The sequence below is a fragment of the Eleutherodactylus coqui genome, chromosome 5, assembly GCF_035609145.1.
Source record: "Eleutherodactylus coqui strain aEleCoq1 chromosome 5, aEleCoq1.hap1, whole genome shotgun sequence".
Lineage (NCBI taxonomy): Eukaryota > Metazoa > Chordata > Amphibia > Anura > Eleutherodactylidae > Eleutherodactylus > Eleutherodactylus coqui.
This window is the reverse complement of record NC_089841.1, coordinates 241706830-241726550: the sequence shown is the minus strand read 5'-3', so window position 1 is coordinate 241726550 and position 19721 is coordinate 241706830. Positions and strand designations below refer to the sequence as shown.

The following is a 19721-nucleotide window of genomic DNA, read 5'->3' as shown; positions in this document are numbered from 1 at the left end:
ATAATATTCCCAATATGGAGCTATATGTTGTGGCCATTAGGTCTATGTATTTGGAGAGAAAATTGTTCTTCTGTAAATGAGGTTGACTTGATATGAGAACAGGATGTCATATATGAACTTGCGATGGAACCGTATCACCCCTTTGGTATTGCAGGAAGCTCTTCATCACTCTCCTAAAGCTGTCAGTGGCGCCCAGGTCTCTCTGCCTACGCTTCCCTTTACTAACAGTAAGCAATAATCATCTTCCCTACTTTGAAATATTTATGTTGTGTTCATTTCACATTCCAATTATCTGAATCCATTGTTTGCTAGCATCGTCTTTAGTGTCAGTCTATAGTTAGCCAATGTGCTAACCCAATATTATATGATTAAACGGAGAACCGCTAGCCTCAGCACGCCATTAATATAGGAAGATAGTTTTTGTATACAACTGAAAAATCCTGTAAAACTAAAAAAAAAGAATACAACCAAATAAACAAAAGAAAAGAAATCAACTGAATACATAATTGCCCATCATTATCCAATAAAACACCTACATGAAACGTGAAAGGAGAGTAATTACATCTTTCTGGCAGTCAGTTACATTGTCAAAATCAGAAACTCCGTATGAAAATGGTAATTAGCATATCTCGATGAACTATCAGAAGTAGCAAGAATTAGTGTAGTGAGAGGGAAGTGATGGTTTAGTGATGGGAAGTGATGGGGGAGACTAGAGATCCCTTGTCTGTGCATGTTGTTTACTACATGGGTAATAAATGTAAGTATTACTAGTTATTAAGTACTTGTCTCTTGATATGTTCATAATTCTCATAAGTCACCAACATCTTTCATTTTCTACATCCTGGTTATTTATACCTTCATTTCCAGCATTATATTTTTTTAGCTAAGCCCTATAAAATGTCTTATAAAAAAACAAATGGTACAAAAGAAACTATGGTTACCTGATATAATTTATGTAAATGTGTAAGCAAATTAACAGCGATGGTAAAAACACAGAAATGTATATATACGCTTACTTCTGTATAGTAATAATGTGCCGGTATATTGACTATCTACATACAGCTGCGGCTAAGCACTGTCTGTCTATCTATCTATCTATCTATCTATCTATCTATCTATCTATCTATCCATCTATCTATCCATCTATCCATCTCATATCTATCAATTATTTATCTATCTATCTATTTCCTATCTATTTATCTATCTATCTATCTATCTATCTATCTATCTATCTATCTCTGTCACATCTATCTATCTATCTCATATCTACCTCTCTCATATCTGTCTATCTATCTATCTATCTATGTCATATCCATCTCCTATTTATCTATCTATCTATCTATCTATCTATCTATCTATCTATCTATCTATCTATCAATCTCATATCTAACTATCTCATATCTATCCATCTCATTATCTATCTATCTAGCTATTTATCTATCTCTCTCATATCTATATATCTATCTAACTATCTCATATCTATCGATATCATTATCTATTTATTTATCTTTCCTTCTCATATCTATCTATCTATCTATCTCATATCTATCCAACTATCTCATATCTATCTATCTATCTCATATCTATCTATCTCATATCTATCCATCTCATTATCTATTTATTTATCTTTCCATTTCATATCTATCCATCTCATTATCTATTTATCTATCTTTCCATCTCATATCTAACTATCTCATATCTATCTATCTATCTATCTATCTATCTATCTATCTATCTATCTATCTCATTATCTATTTATTTATCTTTCCATCTCATATCTATCCATCTCATTATCTATCTATTTATCTACCTTTCCATCTCATATCTATCTATCTATCTATCTATCTATCTATCTATCTATCTATCTATCTATCTATCTATCTATCTTCCATCTATCTGTCTATCTATCTAACCAAATAAAACGTATGTATTACCTTAACATGTATATTCCTCATGTTTCTCAGTGGGATGTACCTACAGTACTTTAGAAGCAGTATATTCCGCTATGGGACTAGTAGACAGACAAGATCTGGTATTTAATATAACACCCTTTTCTACCTGTTTCCCCAAACTCAGGAAGAAGCCAATGGGTAATGAGCATGACCATTTAGTTCAGCACCAATTCTACAAACACCACAAAAATGCAACACAACAGATAATTCTACAGGAAATGTAATAGTTATTTCTAACTGCATACCAGACAAGACAACTGAGGAATGTGAGGTAGTGAAGCTGAAGTAATAAGTAAGTCTTGGTCTGTCATCTGAGTGTGGGAGACCAAATGAGTGGGGCAGAATTTTAGGTCTGGGACCTTCTATTCTCAGTTAAAAGGGTTTGTCTCACTTCTAGTTGTTTTGCCACAGGAAGCAGACAGCTCTATACATTGTGTTGTGGCCTGGATTGGTACTGCAGGCTATTGAAGTGAAGGTGACTCAGCCTGCAGTACTAACCCATGCCACTACACAATGTACAGAGCAGTCTGCTTCCTGCAGCAAAACAGCTAGAAATGGGACAACCCCTTTAAGGTTCTTGATTTTTTTTTTACATGCAAACCTGATAATGTATACGTTTTCTGAGTTAGACAACCTCTATAGAACTATGTTGAAGTAATAGATGGGGCTCTCAATTAAGGAGCACCATCTTTTTGCCATAAGCAAGACGAGAGTAAATCCTCTACATTAAAGGGCATCTTATGACTTTATTGCCTCCTATGTAATGTTTAATTAGCCCCTTTACTGCTGGTGAATGCTGAACATGCTAAATCATAGCTGTAGGACCTCTATTTAAAGGGCCATACTATTTTCCAGACATTCCAACAGATATAGCAAGTGCTATCATAGTAGTGAACAACCAACATACTGTATGTCAACAGTGAAGTGGCAGTCCCATGCCATACTGTGTAACATTATCTATTCTTTAGTATGCTCAGAAGAAAAAAATACTTTACTGTAATGCATAGTACATAAACCTCTTAAGGGCAAAATCAGACAAGCATTTTTTCAATTCAATGAGTGGCTGAGCGCTGCCTGTGATTGGTTGAGCACTGTGACCAATCACAGTCAGCACTCAGCTGTCATTCAATGAATGGCTGAGTGCTGCCTGTGATTGGCTGAGCGCTCAGCCAATCAGACCCAGTACTTTCCAGAGGTGAGGATTTATATTCCCGGCCAGCAGAAAGTGCTTCAGAGCAGTGCCGGGGACCAAGCGGAAAGATGCGCTGGAGCCCCGACAGTGGTGGAAGGTGATGTGTATATATATATATATATTTTTTTTTTTTACAGCAGCTAGGGGTGATTTTCAGGGAAGGGCTTATATTTCAAGCTCCTCCCTGAAAATCACTGCAGAGGTTGCCTGCATCCCATTGCTTTAAAAGTGAAAGCAAATTTTTAATATGTGTGGAGCTTTTTTTTTTTTTTGCGCACATAGGTGCGTAAAAAACAACACACCTTTGACTGAGCCCTAACAATGGATTACAACTCTATGAAATAAACTCTATGGAATAAACTTTATGGTAACTAGATGACTAAATGAGCCATGATTATAGTATTGCAGAGCAGTAATGAGAATAAATATGGTACATACTAGTTGGAGCATTTTACATAACTACATTATTCAAATTCTGGAGATATTCTATCAGGATAAACTTCTAGTTGACGCTGATAGATCGGATGAGATCAGTCTTGTTGCTGCTCCAAACAATGACAATAGCTGTAGAATGTAATGTTACTTATAAAATGTGGATGGAAATTCATCTTTTGCTCAGTTTGTTGATGGAAGATTCAATACACCAAGGTAAAGGAAGGTAAAGCTGCTATGACAGACGTGATAGAAGTATTGTACCTTTTCTCTAGTCGTTTTAGTTTTTGCTGAAATTCCTCTTCATTGAATGATGTGTTTAAAGCTCGATGGAGACGCTGTTGTAAAGAAGACAACAGGAAAAACAAGCCATGAATCTTTGCGCAATAAAAAGAAAATGCTATCGGGAATGGAATTGCTTAAAAGCTCCGCAATGTAGAGATCTAGAATGTCAAGCACATTCCAACATACCAAATAAAGTGCTACAAAATCTCGGAAACAACAATCAGTTAACCTTTACATAGAAAATAAGGTCATGTTAATATCAATCCTCACTGTTCAAAAGACCTATAAAGTTCAAATCAACCCCTCACCTTCCCATTCCTCCTCACGGCAGCCAATTGCTTTGAGACGATCCTTCAACTTCTTTCCCTCTCACTGTGCATAAAGATGTCTAGTGGAGTCTTTGTCTATAGCAGCATTGCTGTACAGAGCTCTAATTCTCAACCGCACAAACAAATGTGCGATCAGTTAGAAGATTTCTCTCCTCCCCACTGCCGCCCATACATACCATATATTCCGGCGTATAAGGCGACGGGGCGTATAAGACGACCCCCCAACTGTCACCTTATACGCCAGGAATACAGAGGAGCAAAAAAAAAATAAAAATCATTACTCACCTCCCCGCTGCTCCCCGCCTCCACCAATCAGAGGTACCATATATACCGTCGTATAAGATGACTTTTGAACCCCGAAAAATATGCTCTGAAGTCGGGGGTCGTCTTATATGCCGGTAATACAAAAAAAAAAGAAAGTGTCAAAAAATAAAATCATTACTCACCTCCCCTGGCGTTCTGCAGCTCTGCTGCAGGCTGTCGCTCCCTCCTGGTCCCCTGGTCAATTGTGATTTCCCGCTCGCGGAGGAAAAATTGAAGTCAATGGAAGCCGTCCGACCCGCGGCCCATCCACAATTAACATTCCGATGGCGTGGGAAAATCTGTACTGCACATGTCCGACAATTTGCTGGCCAGACCATCCGAATTGCAGATAAGAAGTAAAAAAGACAGGTACGCAGGATCACCGGATGGGCACAGGGTGGGATCCAGCATCCGGAATCCAACACGGATGTGTGCAGGTGGTTTAAAGGTGCCCATATACATTAAGTAAATTCAGCTGATCGTGGCAATTTTGGCAGGATTGGCCAATCGTCTACTCTGTGTGTAGGTCGCTAATCTCTACCCTGGTGGCGGATATTATGGAAGAAAGGATTGGTTATGTTGGATTTCAACATGCTCAAACCTTTGTTCCCACTGAAGATGGCTGCTGCCAGAGGTGCTTGTCAGCTGCTTATTCCCTTCTCTCAATCGGAAACACTTTATGGGAAAAAATTGCTATTGTTCTCAGCAAGAGAAACAAAATAATCTTGTAAATATGATTTCATTTTAATGGTTAATAAAAAGTAATGATAATACAGTCAGCTTTCAAGGCTACGTAAGCCTCTTCATCAGGCTTAACAGAATAAATTATCAAATAAATAATGGGTTTATGGTTGTTAAACATGTAATTAGTCATAAAAATGGGGATATATTAAAAAAGCATTTAATCAATTTCACAAATTAATTAACAGCTTTCAGTTACTGGAAATAATTCAACTAGTTACTTAAGATGAAAACTTTATTATTATCTCAATAATTAAAAACTTAGGGCACAATGAGAAAGACACATACCCCCTACTAGGTATAGGAAGGAACAGACTCACAATTCAGACTTGGGCACACACAACACTTACATACCACCTAAGGTGCAAAACCTGTCAAGGTGATCACCTAATAGTGATACTATATGAAATACCCGTTCAGTTGGTAGAAATACGGCACTGTGGTTTTTAAGCCGATAAAAATGTGTAGCAGACCTTCTAGTTCCACTATCTGCTTGGGCTGTATGTGAAATTCTCAATTGATTTTAGTGTTCTTAGGGTTGGTTCAACGCGTTTCCCTACAGTATGAAGTAGTTCATCAGGAACCACCCTAGCCCTAAGGCTGCATTCCCACGAGCGTATATCGGCTCGGTTTTCACGCCGAGCCAATATACGTCGTCCTCCCGTGAAAACCGAGCCGATATACGTTCGTGAGAATGCAGCCTAACAAGGAGAGGTGTCTCCTATCACATTCTAGTCCTTCATAGATATAGAAATAAATTGCTGATACAGTGTCTAGTCTAATTTTAGCCGCCAGCCTACCATAAGGGCTGGTGCTGCTGCCATTTTTTATTTTGGTTCCTGTTTGGGATTTGGGTGGGGTGTGAATGCTGCAGTACATTAGCTTCAGTCTGATAGAATCCACTATCCTTCACCCCTGGCTACTATAGATGCTATTATCATTGATCTATACAATACAATAGGGCTTCTCTTAAAACAGCAGCTCTCAACTACTGCTGCCTTTGATGGGTTCCTGATGAAACTATCTACTGATAGTAGAAACGCGTCAAACCTTAAAATCAAAAATTTATTTTATGAGAGAGCTTTTTTTTGGAGAACTGAACCTTAAAATTGGAAATTCGCATTATGGGAGAACTTTGAATCCCGAGTTAACTTCAATTTTTGAGAATAGGATCTGGGCTATCATTTTTACCCAAGAAGTCTACGCTCTATATTGGGACACTTTATCCAGAATATAGATCTGCAGAAACAACCTTGATCTATTTCTTTTACTGGATCACAGGAACTATAAGATATGATATTAAGGACCAGCGTCGGCTCTTAATTTAGCTGATGACACACGTTTATCAAATCCAGAAGTCACATGTCTGGATTTCGACACCATAAGGTTCCTCTGTTTTTTCTTAGGGGTCAGACGCTTAGTCCCCTTTATCCATGCTCCGTAACACTTACGGAGTATTGGAAACAATTATTCTTTTGAAAAATCTTTATTTTCGTGTGTTATATGTCAGGCTTTGTTTAAAGGCTTTTTAGATTTAAATTTATGAAACATTACGTTTTAGAGTTGACAAGAATCCTGACTGTGAAAAAGACTTGTGGCCATCCCGTTGATTCTTCTGCCTCAGTGAAATTCTAGTCTAATTTTAGAGGCAAATGCACAGTGTCCAGGACTGAGTAGGCTAGGAGACCAGGCAAACTAGGTATCACTACTGTGTACAGATGGACTTGAGCAGTGGTCACCTAGTGTTCTCAATATGCAGGTCTCTCCTATTTACAAACATTGCCCACAGACATTCTTTTGCATATTTCTTTGAAACACAGAAGATGGTTTATTTGTTTCCTCCTAAGCTGGCTAATATAAATCTGACTACGCCAGAATTTTCCCCTTTTATTTTCTATAGATCTCACAAAATTAACTTCGCTTTTCTCTGATGCTGAAGCTTCCCTTTTTGGGAATAGTTAGTTGCTAGTAGGACCTAATCTAAGTTGCCTCTAAAGTAAATGCAAATGAAGGAAAATAAAGATAAAGCAAAATAAATATATAGCCCGCAGCCTTGATGGTAGGCTGCAGGTGTCTGTGCGTCTGTGCTCCTGGCCCTGCTTATATGTGATAAACATAGGAGTGGCTTGAGCTAGTCAGAATCCAGAGAAGGCTTATTTACCAATTAGCCAATATATTTGCTGTTAGCATCTATTCTTTAACTCGTTTATACTGGGCAAACAACTCACTGAAGTTATCCACACCAATGAGTGAGGATCATTGTTTACAATGGGGGAAGGGTGGTTCTAAATAAAAAATGCTTGGATATATACTCTTTTTGGATCACGAGATATATGCAAACCCGGTCTTAGACACTTTTTCAACCAAAGGAATGTCATTGTCCTAAAGCATACCATATTTATTAGTCACATGTGCCTTTTGTTGAAAAATATTGCCAAATTTATCAGATAATGTTTGCTATTTTGATACATTTTGCACAATTTTCATTGTCTCAAAATATGATGCATCTTACAACAGCTTTGGGGCTTAGTCACTGTAGGAAGAAGACGGACGCACTTCAGGACGGACGTCTCTCTGCAGCGCCGGAAGAAAGAACATGTGACCGGCTTCATTGACGGTCATGTGTTCTTTCTTCGGCGCTGAGGGGAGTTGCCCGTCATGAAGTGTGACCGTCTTCTTCCTGCAGTAAGGGCTCAGTCACACGGGCGCATGGGTGCCCATGTACGGGCGCCGACGCACCCGTGTAACTAAGCCCTAAATATATCCTACAGTGTCTGAATAATTTGAGTACTTATGGCCAACTATGTAGCGGATTTAAAGGGGTTGCCCAGTTGTACATTATTGATGGCTTACCCTTAAGACAAGCCATCAACAGTAGATCAGCAGGGGTCTGCCATCTGGGACCCCCTGCCCATTGGGGTTGATGCACTTGTACACTGAGCTAATTTCCGCAGAAAGCAGGCAACTACATTCGCACTGCAGTGGCCCAACTTGATATTAGAGCCAAAGTTTACATTCACTTCAGTGGGAACATATGATTTATCATACACTTTCCTGGCACTGGTAGAACATGGCTGACTGCAGCTTCCCCATCAATGACAACAGATCACTGGGGATTCTAAAGATTTCAACTGAAGCCAGCTGAATTGGTTGTCTCTGTGAGACAACCCCCTTAGGACTCAAAAACTTGGGGAAAGTGTTAAAAGTGTGTGCAAGTAGATGTCAGAGGATGCACCAGTCATCCTTTGACTCAGGATTCTGCTGTGTTGGCTAGCATGTCCTTGACCTCTTGCATGTAGTTTTCAGGATGAGATGTAAATATTGATCCCTATGTATACAGCTTGTTCATATCAACAACTGTTAATGTACTCATGCCTGTCCCACTGCAGCCAGCATGCTGCTAAGTCTCTGCCAGCACACCTTTGCTACTGTGGGTTGTATAGTGACTAGCTAGGGTTAATATCTCCTGTGCTTACAAACTAGTTCATGTTAATTAGCCCTGTAGCTGTTAGTTGAGGTAGTGGCTGGTGATTGACAGTTCTGTCAGCCAATCAGCTTCTTCCCTTTCCCTATATAACTCACCTCTTCCTGGCTGGTAGTTGCCGGTTATTTTTGAGTGTTCCTGATCAAGTAGGCTTGCTCAGTTCTCCTGTCTGGCTTCTGTGTTCTGGTTTGTCTTCTGTGTTTCTGTTTGTCTTACATTTTGTGTTCTCATCCTTTATTTATTGTCAGTCACTGTTTGTCCCTGGCTTTTTATTCTCTGGTTTTCCTTGGACTTTGGACCTGTCCTTGTGGAAGTAGTGGGGTCGTCCCTTTCGGGACGGGTGCTCCACTGCGGGGTGGGTTCTGTTGGAGGGGTTCAGAGTGCCCCACTCTGATTACTACCTTTCATTTCTGTCTACTTCTGTGTCTAGCCACCTGTGCAGCAAGCAAAGACGTCAGTCCTGACAGGTCCAGTACTAAGTGATCTCAGGGTTTTGTTAGTAGTCTAGGATGAATGTAACAATACCCTTCTATAACTAGTTAGCCACAACTACTCTGATATAGAGATTTCAGCAACACATATTTCCCTATTTTATAAGGCATACCAGCACATACACTATACATGTAAGCAGCCCTTATGCCTATTTTAAGATTTTTTGTTGTTGTTGAAAAAGTCCCTTTACAGGTACATTTTGAGGATTTAACATACCAGTTACCTCTATGCTGCTGTACACTGGAAAAATGGTCATACAGGCATTTGGTATACAACACAATATTATTGTATGTGTGATATTCTGTAATTATACGTACCTGACTAGTGTGAAGCCAATATTTTAATTTTGATTTCTTTTTGATTCTTGGCAAGACCAATCTAAAAACAATATGTTCTCCAATGGTGGTAAGAATAGACACTCCAATTCCTATGCAAAGCATGACAAACAGCCCAGAGAAGTGTTTGATGCCCATTTGCAGAGTCTGGGAAAATAATAAGCGTGAAAAATCAATTAACATAATAATTATAGTGCTGCATTATTTTGAGCAGCTGGATGGAATTTATCTTGCTTGAAAATTAAAATGCTGAAGCCAAAGGCTTTCAAAGTACAGTAGATGAAATATCAAAAAGGCTTGTATTTCCCAAGATAAATGACTGTGTGGAAATATTAAATCCATACATAAACTATTCTGTAGAAATCAGCTTTATATTCATAAAGTGCAAATTCCACTAAAACAGAACTTTTATGTAATGGAGCAAAGTGGAGAAAATGGAACTCTGGCTTATCCGAAAGCAAGCTCAAGAGACCGGCTTCAGTTCTAAACATACTGTACAGCCAACAAAGCCATGGAAAGCAATATAATGTGGAAAGATAAGAGAAGTAAGGATATAACTATTTGAATAGCGTCTGTCACCAAAATGCTGATTTTCTCTGTCTGTGGATTAATCATTCTAGAATCATAAAATAAATATATTGCTTTGTGACTGTGATCTTCCTTCAGTAACTCACATTGCAGCCTTCTTGGTTCTGCCCTTCTTCCGGGATCTATGTGTCTTGGGACACGTGTCGGCTTGGCAGATTGGTTGCAGAAATTTCTGCAACTGAAAATTAATTCCATGTATCTGAATGTTTTTTTTAGGACATAAGCACATGGAATTCTACCAGCCCTATTCAGATGAATGGGCCAGTCATAGACATTTCTGCAACAAGTCTGCTGTATGTAACTATACTCATAGGGCAGCTTCACGTGAGCCTATGTGCAAAAACGTTCACGGCTGCACAGCATATTCGGCTGAATGATGTTTGAAGAGATGCATTTGCATAGTACTGTCATTTTTGTGCATGCAAGGCCAGTTTACATGCATGTGCGACACACACTTTCTGTGGCTTTGAAGGGGTTGTCACACTTCTAGCTGTTTACAGACAGCTCCGTACATTGTGCAGTGGCCAGGGATTGTACTGCAGACTGAGTCCCAATCACTTCAATAGCATTCAGTCTGCAGTACCAACCTGGGCCAATGTGCAATGTACGGAGCTGTCTGAAAACAGCTAGAAGTGGGGCAACCTCTTTAATGGCTTTTTAAGCCTAATAAGGTCCAAATGTATTCTTTTCTCTTATTTGGTGTTGCAAGCTTTGTCACTGAACATGTGTGATATGGTGGTGCATGTACCGGGTGTTAAAAACTCAATTGCAGATCCTCTGTTTCAGTTTCAGTGGGAGCATTTTCGATTGCTTGCTCCAGAAGCAGAAGAGGAGAGGAGAGCATGCCGGCCAGGGCTTTGGAGATTGGTCGGCAAGCAGCGAATCAACTGATTAGTGCATCATTGGCTCCAGGTACATTGTTGGCATATGATGCAATGTGGTGGAAATGGGAGAATTGGCTACTGGAATTGGGGACATATGAACAGATGATGATAGGGAGGGAGACTTATTGTACTGGTTGAGGAATGCATCCATGGTGAGCTGGCCTGTATCTAAGGTTCACCGCTTTATGGCGGCCTTGGCTTTCGGCTTTAAATTTAGGGAGGAAAAAGACGTGACAAAACTGTTTTTAGTAGGACAGGCCCCTAAAGGTTTCAGAAAGGGAAAGGGGAGACTGGACGAACGGAAGCCTCTGTTGTTCAAATTGTTGGAGCAATTAGGGGTTGTATTGAAAAAAATTGCAAGGGCGTTTTTGAACAGGCCTTATTTAAAATGAATTTTTCCCTGGCATTCTTCTGGGCTTTATGGGTAGGAGAGTTGGTTTCTCGCAGTAAAAGGATGGGGTGGTTTATACACAAAAGATGTGAGGTTTATCGAGGGTCCATTAGAGATTTAGATTTGTCGATCTAAGACAGATCAGGTGGGAAAAGGTCTTGTTGGACAAGTTTCAGGGGCATAGATATGCCCAGTCAAGTGTTGGGAGGTTTACAAGAAAGTAGTGGGGGTGAGTGCAGGACCATTGTTGTGTCATGTAAATGGTTCCTTTTTGTCCAGATTTCAATTTACTCTGTAACTCAACAAGGCTTTGACGAGCCAGGTACTCAATAGTACCCTTTTTGGGTCTCATTCTTTCTGGGTAGGTGCAGCAACCGAAACGGCTAGCTGGATCTTGGATTTTGAGGCAGTAAAAAGGATTGGCAAATGGGAATACAGGTGGTATACATCCTATATAAGACCTCATTTATTATAAAAGTCAGTGATGGATAAAAGAGGGGGAGTGGAGAAGAGTCCTGCGCATGGCAGTGGGAGCGTATAATAATTGTGTTGAGCTATGTTTTGCCAGTTCCCCCCCCCCCCTTTTCTTGTTTTACAGATTATCGTTTGGCCTTAGTCTGGATATTGGGCCATTCCTATGTACATTGAGGTGCAAAAAAAGCAAACATCTGTCCTAATGGAAGACAGTTGGGGTTTACTAGGAGGGTGGTAGGGATAAAGTGGATAGAGTTGTGTGGGATGGAGTGGTGTAGGGTTTTGCCAAATTTACAACATTCTGTGGGTTTGCATAGGGTTCCGAATGTTTTGGTGCTAAATGTTGGGGGGAAATAATTTAGGTACTAGGCCTTTTTGGGAGCTGTCGTATTTGTTACGATATTTTGTGATTATTCCGTTGATGCTGGGATTGATAGTGGTCTGGTCGGAGATTGTGCTGCATTAATCGTAACACAATTTGAGGTCGTTGGAAAGGTTGAATAAGGCGCAGGTGAAGTTAAACAGGGAGATTTCGGGATTTGTTGCTTGTAATGTGGGTGTGGCTGTTCGGGATTTGGAATCTGGACACAGGAATTTTTGGATGAGTGACGGGTGTACATTTGAATGCAGTGGACATTGACATTTGCTAATTGGTGATCCAAGAGGAGATCAAGAGAGTTAGTTTTGTGGGGTGTGGCGCAAGCTTGAGGTGATCAAGTCATGCTTGCTGTGGAGGGTGGGGGGGGGCGTCCTTGGAGTCTGTTAAAAAATTTGTTTGGGGGAAAGGCAGGGGGTGGGTATCCAACTTCCCCTCTTTTATTAATGGTTGCTGTTGGGTCTGTCGCCTCTTGGCTCTGACAGGGGTAGTCCTTGCAGAGATGGTTGTGTGTCTAGCATTCTAAAGGCTATTGGGACTCCGAATCAGTTGGATTGTAGCTGGAGGCAATTGGAATATTTCCCCTTAAATGGTGAGGTGGCAAATTTTGGGGCTCCGAGGACTTCCCCTCATTTGGTGATGGTGAATGATAATTAATGTTGGTTGATGGTTGAACTGTGTTAATCTTATGTTAATTATATGTAATTTCTGTTTGTAATGAAATGGCTGCTGAAGCCAAATTATCTAAAAGATAATAAGTGTCTGTCGTTATTTGAGCATAGTAGGTGTTGGTCGTTAGTGGGGAAGAAAGGCTAGAAGTCTACAGCTGGAAATGACTATGTTATACATGGGTCATGGAAAAATGTGCCTTTTTTTCTGTATTTTGGACCCACTCCTGGTTTTGGCTCTCAAAATCCGGATGAAAAATACGCCCGTGTGAAGGAGCCCTTACTCTATCAGTAAAGTACAGTGCATCGTGGGATGCAAGTTTAATGGCATTCCATACCAACTGCTCTAATGCCTTTTTTTTTCATCCCACCATATAAGTATATTTCTATAAATCCGACTAATAACACTATCTGAGGTGGGGAATAATATGTTATCATTTCAGCACAATAGCAATCCCACAGACTCATCTAAGACTAGTTGCTACGGATAAACTAGCGGCTTTAGTACTTCATATAAAAGCTGTAGCTGTTAGCAATTTATTCTCCACTGCGGACTGTGTTATTAATCAGATTTTTTTTTCTTGCAAATAAATTTATATGTAGAAATCTAAAATGAGTGATCGGAGCAGTCTGCATGAAATCCTATTACAACTCCGTCCCGTGCTGTTTTGTTCGGCTGAAACCTGAAAGCATTTGTGCTCCACAAACCCCGCTAATCCATAAAAGAACTAATACCCAACACAGTATGTTTTACATAGTCTACAAGCTATCATTTAAGGCTCACCATGATGTACCTCAGGACTGTAGCAGTTTACTTGCATTACAATGCAAGCCATCTAGTAATGATATAAACTGTCACTAATACTCTGCGATCCATTCTCACTTCTGGAAGTAATAGTTTTCTTAGCAGAAGTTTACATTAATCAAAGGGATTTTAAAGCTTCTTTCTAAAAGACATTCTAAAGCTTCCAATATTAAAGTATTTCATCATTATGTAAACGGCCTATAAAGTTGAGACTGATAGAAGCAATCTCTTACTGTCCTTAAATGTGTTATCAGGAAAGCTAGTTAGAATAAATGAAATTAAACAGGTTGGGTGAACTGATGGAATATACCTTCAAAACAACTTCATGAGATTGAATCCATCTTTGTTACTGCATGAATAATCCTTGCACACCGAGTTGGAAGACAGACTTCATTTGTCTGTCAGCTTCTCGTGGGATATTACTTTTCATTGTAAAAGAAAATAATGTCCCCAATTTTAGGTTTTTAAAATAGCACATCCATTTAGATCTCCCTGCCTACCATCAAGTGTGGAAAAAATGACTTTGGGGAGCAAGATGAAATATGACAGGCAAAGCTCTATGGAATCACAGTATATGTAATTTTATCTATTCTATTTCACTTAGACCTGATTATGGGAAATTTTAGCCAGCATTTTCTCAGAGCTAGGAAAGCGAATACTGATTCATATTAGACCTTGGATGTTGAAGATGAAACACTATGGTGAAACCGGACGGTTTAAAAAAAAAACATTTTATGCAAAAACTGTTGAAAACATTCTTGTATAAATATGGTGGACTTCATGGAGAATTAATTAATGGATAGTTTCTTTTTTAACCTTTCAACACCTTTTTTTACTTAACTGGGTCTGAAATTCCTATATATCCTGCATAGTCGCTGAAATTGAACTAAAGTGGCTTCATCCATTAAACATATGCTGTGGAGTCTATGGGACTATGGGAGTCTATTGACCATGGATGGTCAGTAGATGGCATCCATCATTGGCCATCTGTCACAGGCATATGAAGGAAGGGTCCTTCTACAGTGAAAAATAAAGTACGGATGATGAGCACCAATCATTGAGATTGAAACTAGCCTACTAGGCCTTCACACAGGCTAATTCAGACTCTGTTAGAGCTTCATCATTGTCCGCAGCACTTCTCCCGCTCACAATGGGTGATGTGCCACCGACAACAATAATTGTGCCAGACAATAGATGTGATCACCTGATGCTTGAGTGTTTGCTCGTTCATGAGGGGATTAGTGGCGTCTTTACATGGCCTGATGATCAGACAACAAAAATGTTACTCGGAATGTTCTTGCCGGATCATGGCGCCATGTAAAAAGAAAAAAAAATAAGCTAAATACCTAATATTTTTGAATGGCTGTCCAATGGCTTGGTATCCATCAGCGGCATCCGTTGGAGGATTACATTATTTTACATGTTTGGATAACATCTCTCTATACAGTTCGGGACATTTCAAGTTCAGAGGTAAGTTAACCCTTTCCAATCCACTGTCTGACATCTTCCAACGTTCTGTTTGAAGCCTGTACAACTCCAAAATTGGAAGACGTCCGGCAGGGTATTCTTACTGTATATTACTGGCCGCTCTGTTGTCGGGGTCCTCTCCGGCATGTCACATACTGCAGTACTAGCTCTAGCCAGCAGATGGCGTCATTGTAAAATGGCAGAAAGAGACAGTCCCCTAGGAAACCCTGAATCCAAAATTGGATTGCAAAGGGTTAAAGGGATTCTTTCATCAGGTATATGTTGCTTGAATCACGGACAGCATGAACCCAGGACAGGGAAGAACATTTTTGTAGGTCTGCATAGCAGGTGTAGATACAAAATGGAAGAAGATTTTTAATGAACACTATCTTCAAAGTTGTTTTTACTGTGTTATTTACATAGCACCATTCACTTCGAATGGCTGTGCAAGCTACACAAATAGTGCAGCAGTGACTCTCTAACTCAGGAGATGACTAGTGCATATTGCATTAGTGCTACTACATCAGTACATTTGAACAATAAAAATAATGGTTACAAAGATGGATAAACCCTTTAAGTGTTAACATTCTGACTGCCTGTATCCACCACTAGATGACGCTGAAGTACATCATATTTTACTTCTGAGTTCAACTTATAAATCACATGCAGTAAAGTTCAGTATATGAAAAGCAGAGCTTTGACCTCTAAAAAATGTATTATAAAATGAAGTGGTACAAAATACTAAATTTGTAAACAGAATTGTGACAAAATGTGAACATTCACTATAATTAGAGATGAGCGAGCACCAAAATGCTCGGGTGCTCATTACTCGGGACGAAATTATCGCGATGCTCGAGGGTTCGTTTCGAGTAACGAACCCCATTGAAGTCAATGGGCGACCCGAGCATTTTTGTATATCGCCGATGCTCGCTAAGGTTTTCATTTGTGGCAATTCAAGAAAGTGATGGGAACGACACAGCAACGGATAGGGCAGGCGAGGGGCTACATGTTGGGCTGCATCTCAAGTTCCCAGGTCCCACTATTAAGCCACAATACCGGCAACAGTGCCCCCCCCCCCTCCCAACAACTTTTACTTCTGAAAAGCCCTCATTAGCAATGCATACCTTAGCTAAGCACCACACTACCTCCAACAAAGCACAATCACTGCCTGCATGACACTCCGCTGCCACTTCTCCTGGGTTACATGCTGCCCAACCCCCCCCCCCCCCCCCTGCACGACCCAGTGTCCACAGCGCACACCAAACTGTCCCTGCGCAGCCTTCAGCTGCCCTCATGCCACACCACCCTCATGTCTATTTATAAGTGCGTCTGCCATGAGGTGGAACCGCAGGCACACACTGCAGAGGGTTGGCACGGCTAGGCAGCGACCCTCTTTAAAAGGGGCGGGGCGATAGCCCACAATACTGTACAGAAGCAATGAGAAATCCAATCCTGTGCCACCTCCATCTGGAGCTGCACACGTGGGCATAGCAATGGGGAACCTATGTGCCACACACTATTCATTCTGTCAAGGTGTCTGCATGCCCCAGTCGGACCGCAGTTTTTTATAAATAGTCACAGGCAGGTACAACTCCGCAATGGGAATTCCGTGTGCAGCCACAGCATGGGTGGCTCCCTGGAACCCACCGGCGGTACATAAATGTATCCCATTGCATTGCCCATCACAGCTGAGGTAACGTCGTGCTTAATGCAGGTGGGCTTCGGCCCACACTGCATGCCCCAGTCAGACTGGGGTTCTTTAGAAGTGGACACATGCAGTTACAACTCCGTGTGGACCCACGGCATGGGTGGCTCCCTGGAACCCACCGGCGGTACATAAATATATCCCATTGCAGTGCCCATCACAGCTGATGTAACGTCAGCTGTAATGCAGGTGGGCTAAAAATTAATTGGATTACACTGTAGGCGAGGGCCCCCAAAAATTGGTGTACCAACAGTACTAATGTACCTCAGAAAAATTGCCCATGCCCAACCAAGAGGGCAGGTGAAACCCATTAATCGCTTTGGTTAATGTGGCTTAATTGGTAACTAGGCCTGGAGGCAGCCCAGTTAAAATAAAAATTGGTTGAGGTGAAAGTTTCAACGCTTTAATGAGCATTGAAACGTATAAAAAATGTTTACAAAAATTATATGACTGAGCCTTGTGGGCCTAAGAAAAATTGCCCGTTCCGCGTGATTATGTGAGGTTTCAGGAGGAGGAGCAGGAGGAGGAGGAGGAATATTATACACAGATTGAGGAAACAAAAAGGTCCCCGTTTTTGATGGTGATAGAGAACGATGCTTCCATCCGCGGGTGCAGCCTACGTATTGCTTAGGTACCGCTGCTGTCTGCTGGTGAAGAAGAGAAGTCTGGGGAAATCCAGGCTTTGTTCATCTTGATGAGTGTAAGCCTGTCGGCACTGTCGGTTGTCAGGCGGGTACGCTTATCCGTGATGATTCCCCCAGCCGCACTAAACACCCTCTCTGACAAGACGCTAGCCGCAGGACAAGCAAGCACCTCCAGGGCATACAGCGCGAGTTCAGGCCACGTGTCCAGCTTCGACACCCAGTAGTTGTAGGGGGCAGAGGCGTCACGGAGGACGGGCGTGCGATCGGCTACGTACTCCCTCACCATCCTTTTACAGTGCTCCCGCCGACTCAGCCTTGACTGGGGACCGGTGACACAGTCTTGCTGGGGAGCCAGAAAGCTGGCAAAGGCCTTGGATAATGGTCCCCTGCCTGCGCTGTACATGCTGCCTGATCTCTGCGCCTCCCCTGCTACCTGGCCCTCGGAACTGCGCCTTCGGCCACTAGCGCTGTCGGATGGGAAGTTTACCATCAGTTTGTCCACCAGCGCCCTGTGGTATAGCATCATTCTGGAACCCCTTTCCTCTTCGGGAATGAGAGTGGAAAGGTTCTCCTTATACCGTGGGTCGAGCAGTGTGTACACCCAGTAATCCGTAGTGGCCAGAATGCGTGTAACGCGAGGGTCACGAGAAAGGCATCCTAACATGAAGTCAGCCATGTGTGCCAGGGTACCTGTACGCAACACATGGCTGTCCTCACTAGGAAGATCACTTTCAGGATCCTCCTCCTCCTCCTCCTCTGGCAATACACGCTGAAAGGATGACAGGCAAGCAGCATGTGTACCCTCAGCAGTGGGCCAAGCTGTCTCTTCCCCCTCCTCCTCATGCTCCTCCCCCTCCTCCTCCTCCTCCTCAGCGCGCTGAGATATAGACATGAGGGTGCTCTGACTATCCAGCGACATACTGTCTTCCCCCGGCTCCGTTTCCGAGTGCAAAGCGTTTGCCTTTATGCTTTGCAGGGAACTTCTCAAGAGGCATAGCAGAGGAATGGTGATGCTAATGATTGCAGCATCCCCCCTCAGCATCTGGGTAGACTCCTCAAAGTTTCCAAGGACCTGGCAGATGGACCTGGACCGCCGCCCATGTTGGAGTTGGTATTCCACAATAGCTCTATGCTGCTCATAGAGCCTGGCCAACATGTGGAGCGTAGAGTTCCACTGTGTGGGCACGTCGCACAGCAATCGGTGCACTGGCAGATTAAACCGATGTTGCAGGGTCCGCAGGGTGGCAGCGTCCGTCTTGGAGTTGCGGAAATGTGCGCTGACCCGGCGCACCTTTCCGAGCAGGTATGACAAGTGTGGGTAGCTTTTCAGAAAGCGCTGAACCACCAAATTAAAGACATGGGCCAGGCATGGCACGTGCGTGAGGCTGCCGAGCTGCAGAGCCTCCACCAGATTACGGCCGTTGTCACACACGACCATGCCCGGTTGGAGGCTCAGCGGCGCAAGCCAGCGGTCGGTCTGCTCTGTCAGACCCTGCAGCAGTTCGTGGGCCGTGTGGCTCTTCCCTCCTAAGCTGAGTAGTTTCAGCACGGCCTGCAGACGCTTGCCCACCGCTGTGCTGCCGTGCCACGCGACACCGACTGCTGGCGACGTGCTGCTGCTGACACATCTTGATTGCGAGACAGAGGTTGCGTAGGAGGAGGGTGGTTTAGTGGAGGAAGCATACACTGCCGCAGATACCACCACCGAGCTGGGGCACACAATTCGGGGGGTGGGTAGGCCGTGAGCGGTCCCAGGCTCTGACTCTGTCCCAGCCTCCACTAAATTCACCCAATGTGCCATCAGGGAGATATAGTGGCCCTGCCCACCTGTGCTTGTCCACGTGTCTGTTGTTAAGTGGACCTTGGCAGTAACCGCGTTGGTGAGGGCGCGTACAATGTTGCGGGAGACGTGGTCGTGCAGGGCTGGGACGGCACATCGGGAAAAGTAGTGGCAACTGGGAACCGAGTAGCGCGGGGCCGCCGCCGCCGCCGCCATCATGCTTTTCAAAGCCTCCGTTTCCACAAGCCTATACGGCAGCATCTCCAGGCTGATCAATTTGGCAATGTGCACGTTTAAAGCTTGAGCGTGCGGGTGCGTGGCGGCATACTTGCGCTTGTGCTCAAACAGTGGCGCTAGCAACGTCTGGACGCTGCGCTGAGAGACATTGCTGGAT

The 19721-nt window shown here is 42.5% G+C and overlaps 1 protein-coding gene across 1 annotated transcript in view; it reads right to left on the bottom strand.

Annotated features, from left to right (window-relative positions):
• Nucleotides 1-19721, bottom strand: part of GRIN3A (glutamate ionotropic receptor NMDA type subunit 3A) — a 349904-nt gene that overhangs the window by 19152 nt on the left and 311031 nt on the right. The window contains exons 7-8 of the mRNA XM_066604389.1: nucleotides 9528-9692; nucleotides 3841-3914 (exon numbers count right to left, since the gene is read on the bottom strand). Of these exons, the coding sequence (XP_066460486.1) occupies nucleotides 3841-3914; nucleotides 9528-9692 (239 nt within the window). The remainder of the gene's footprint in view (nucleotides 1-3840; nucleotides 3915-9527; nucleotides 9693-19721) is intronic.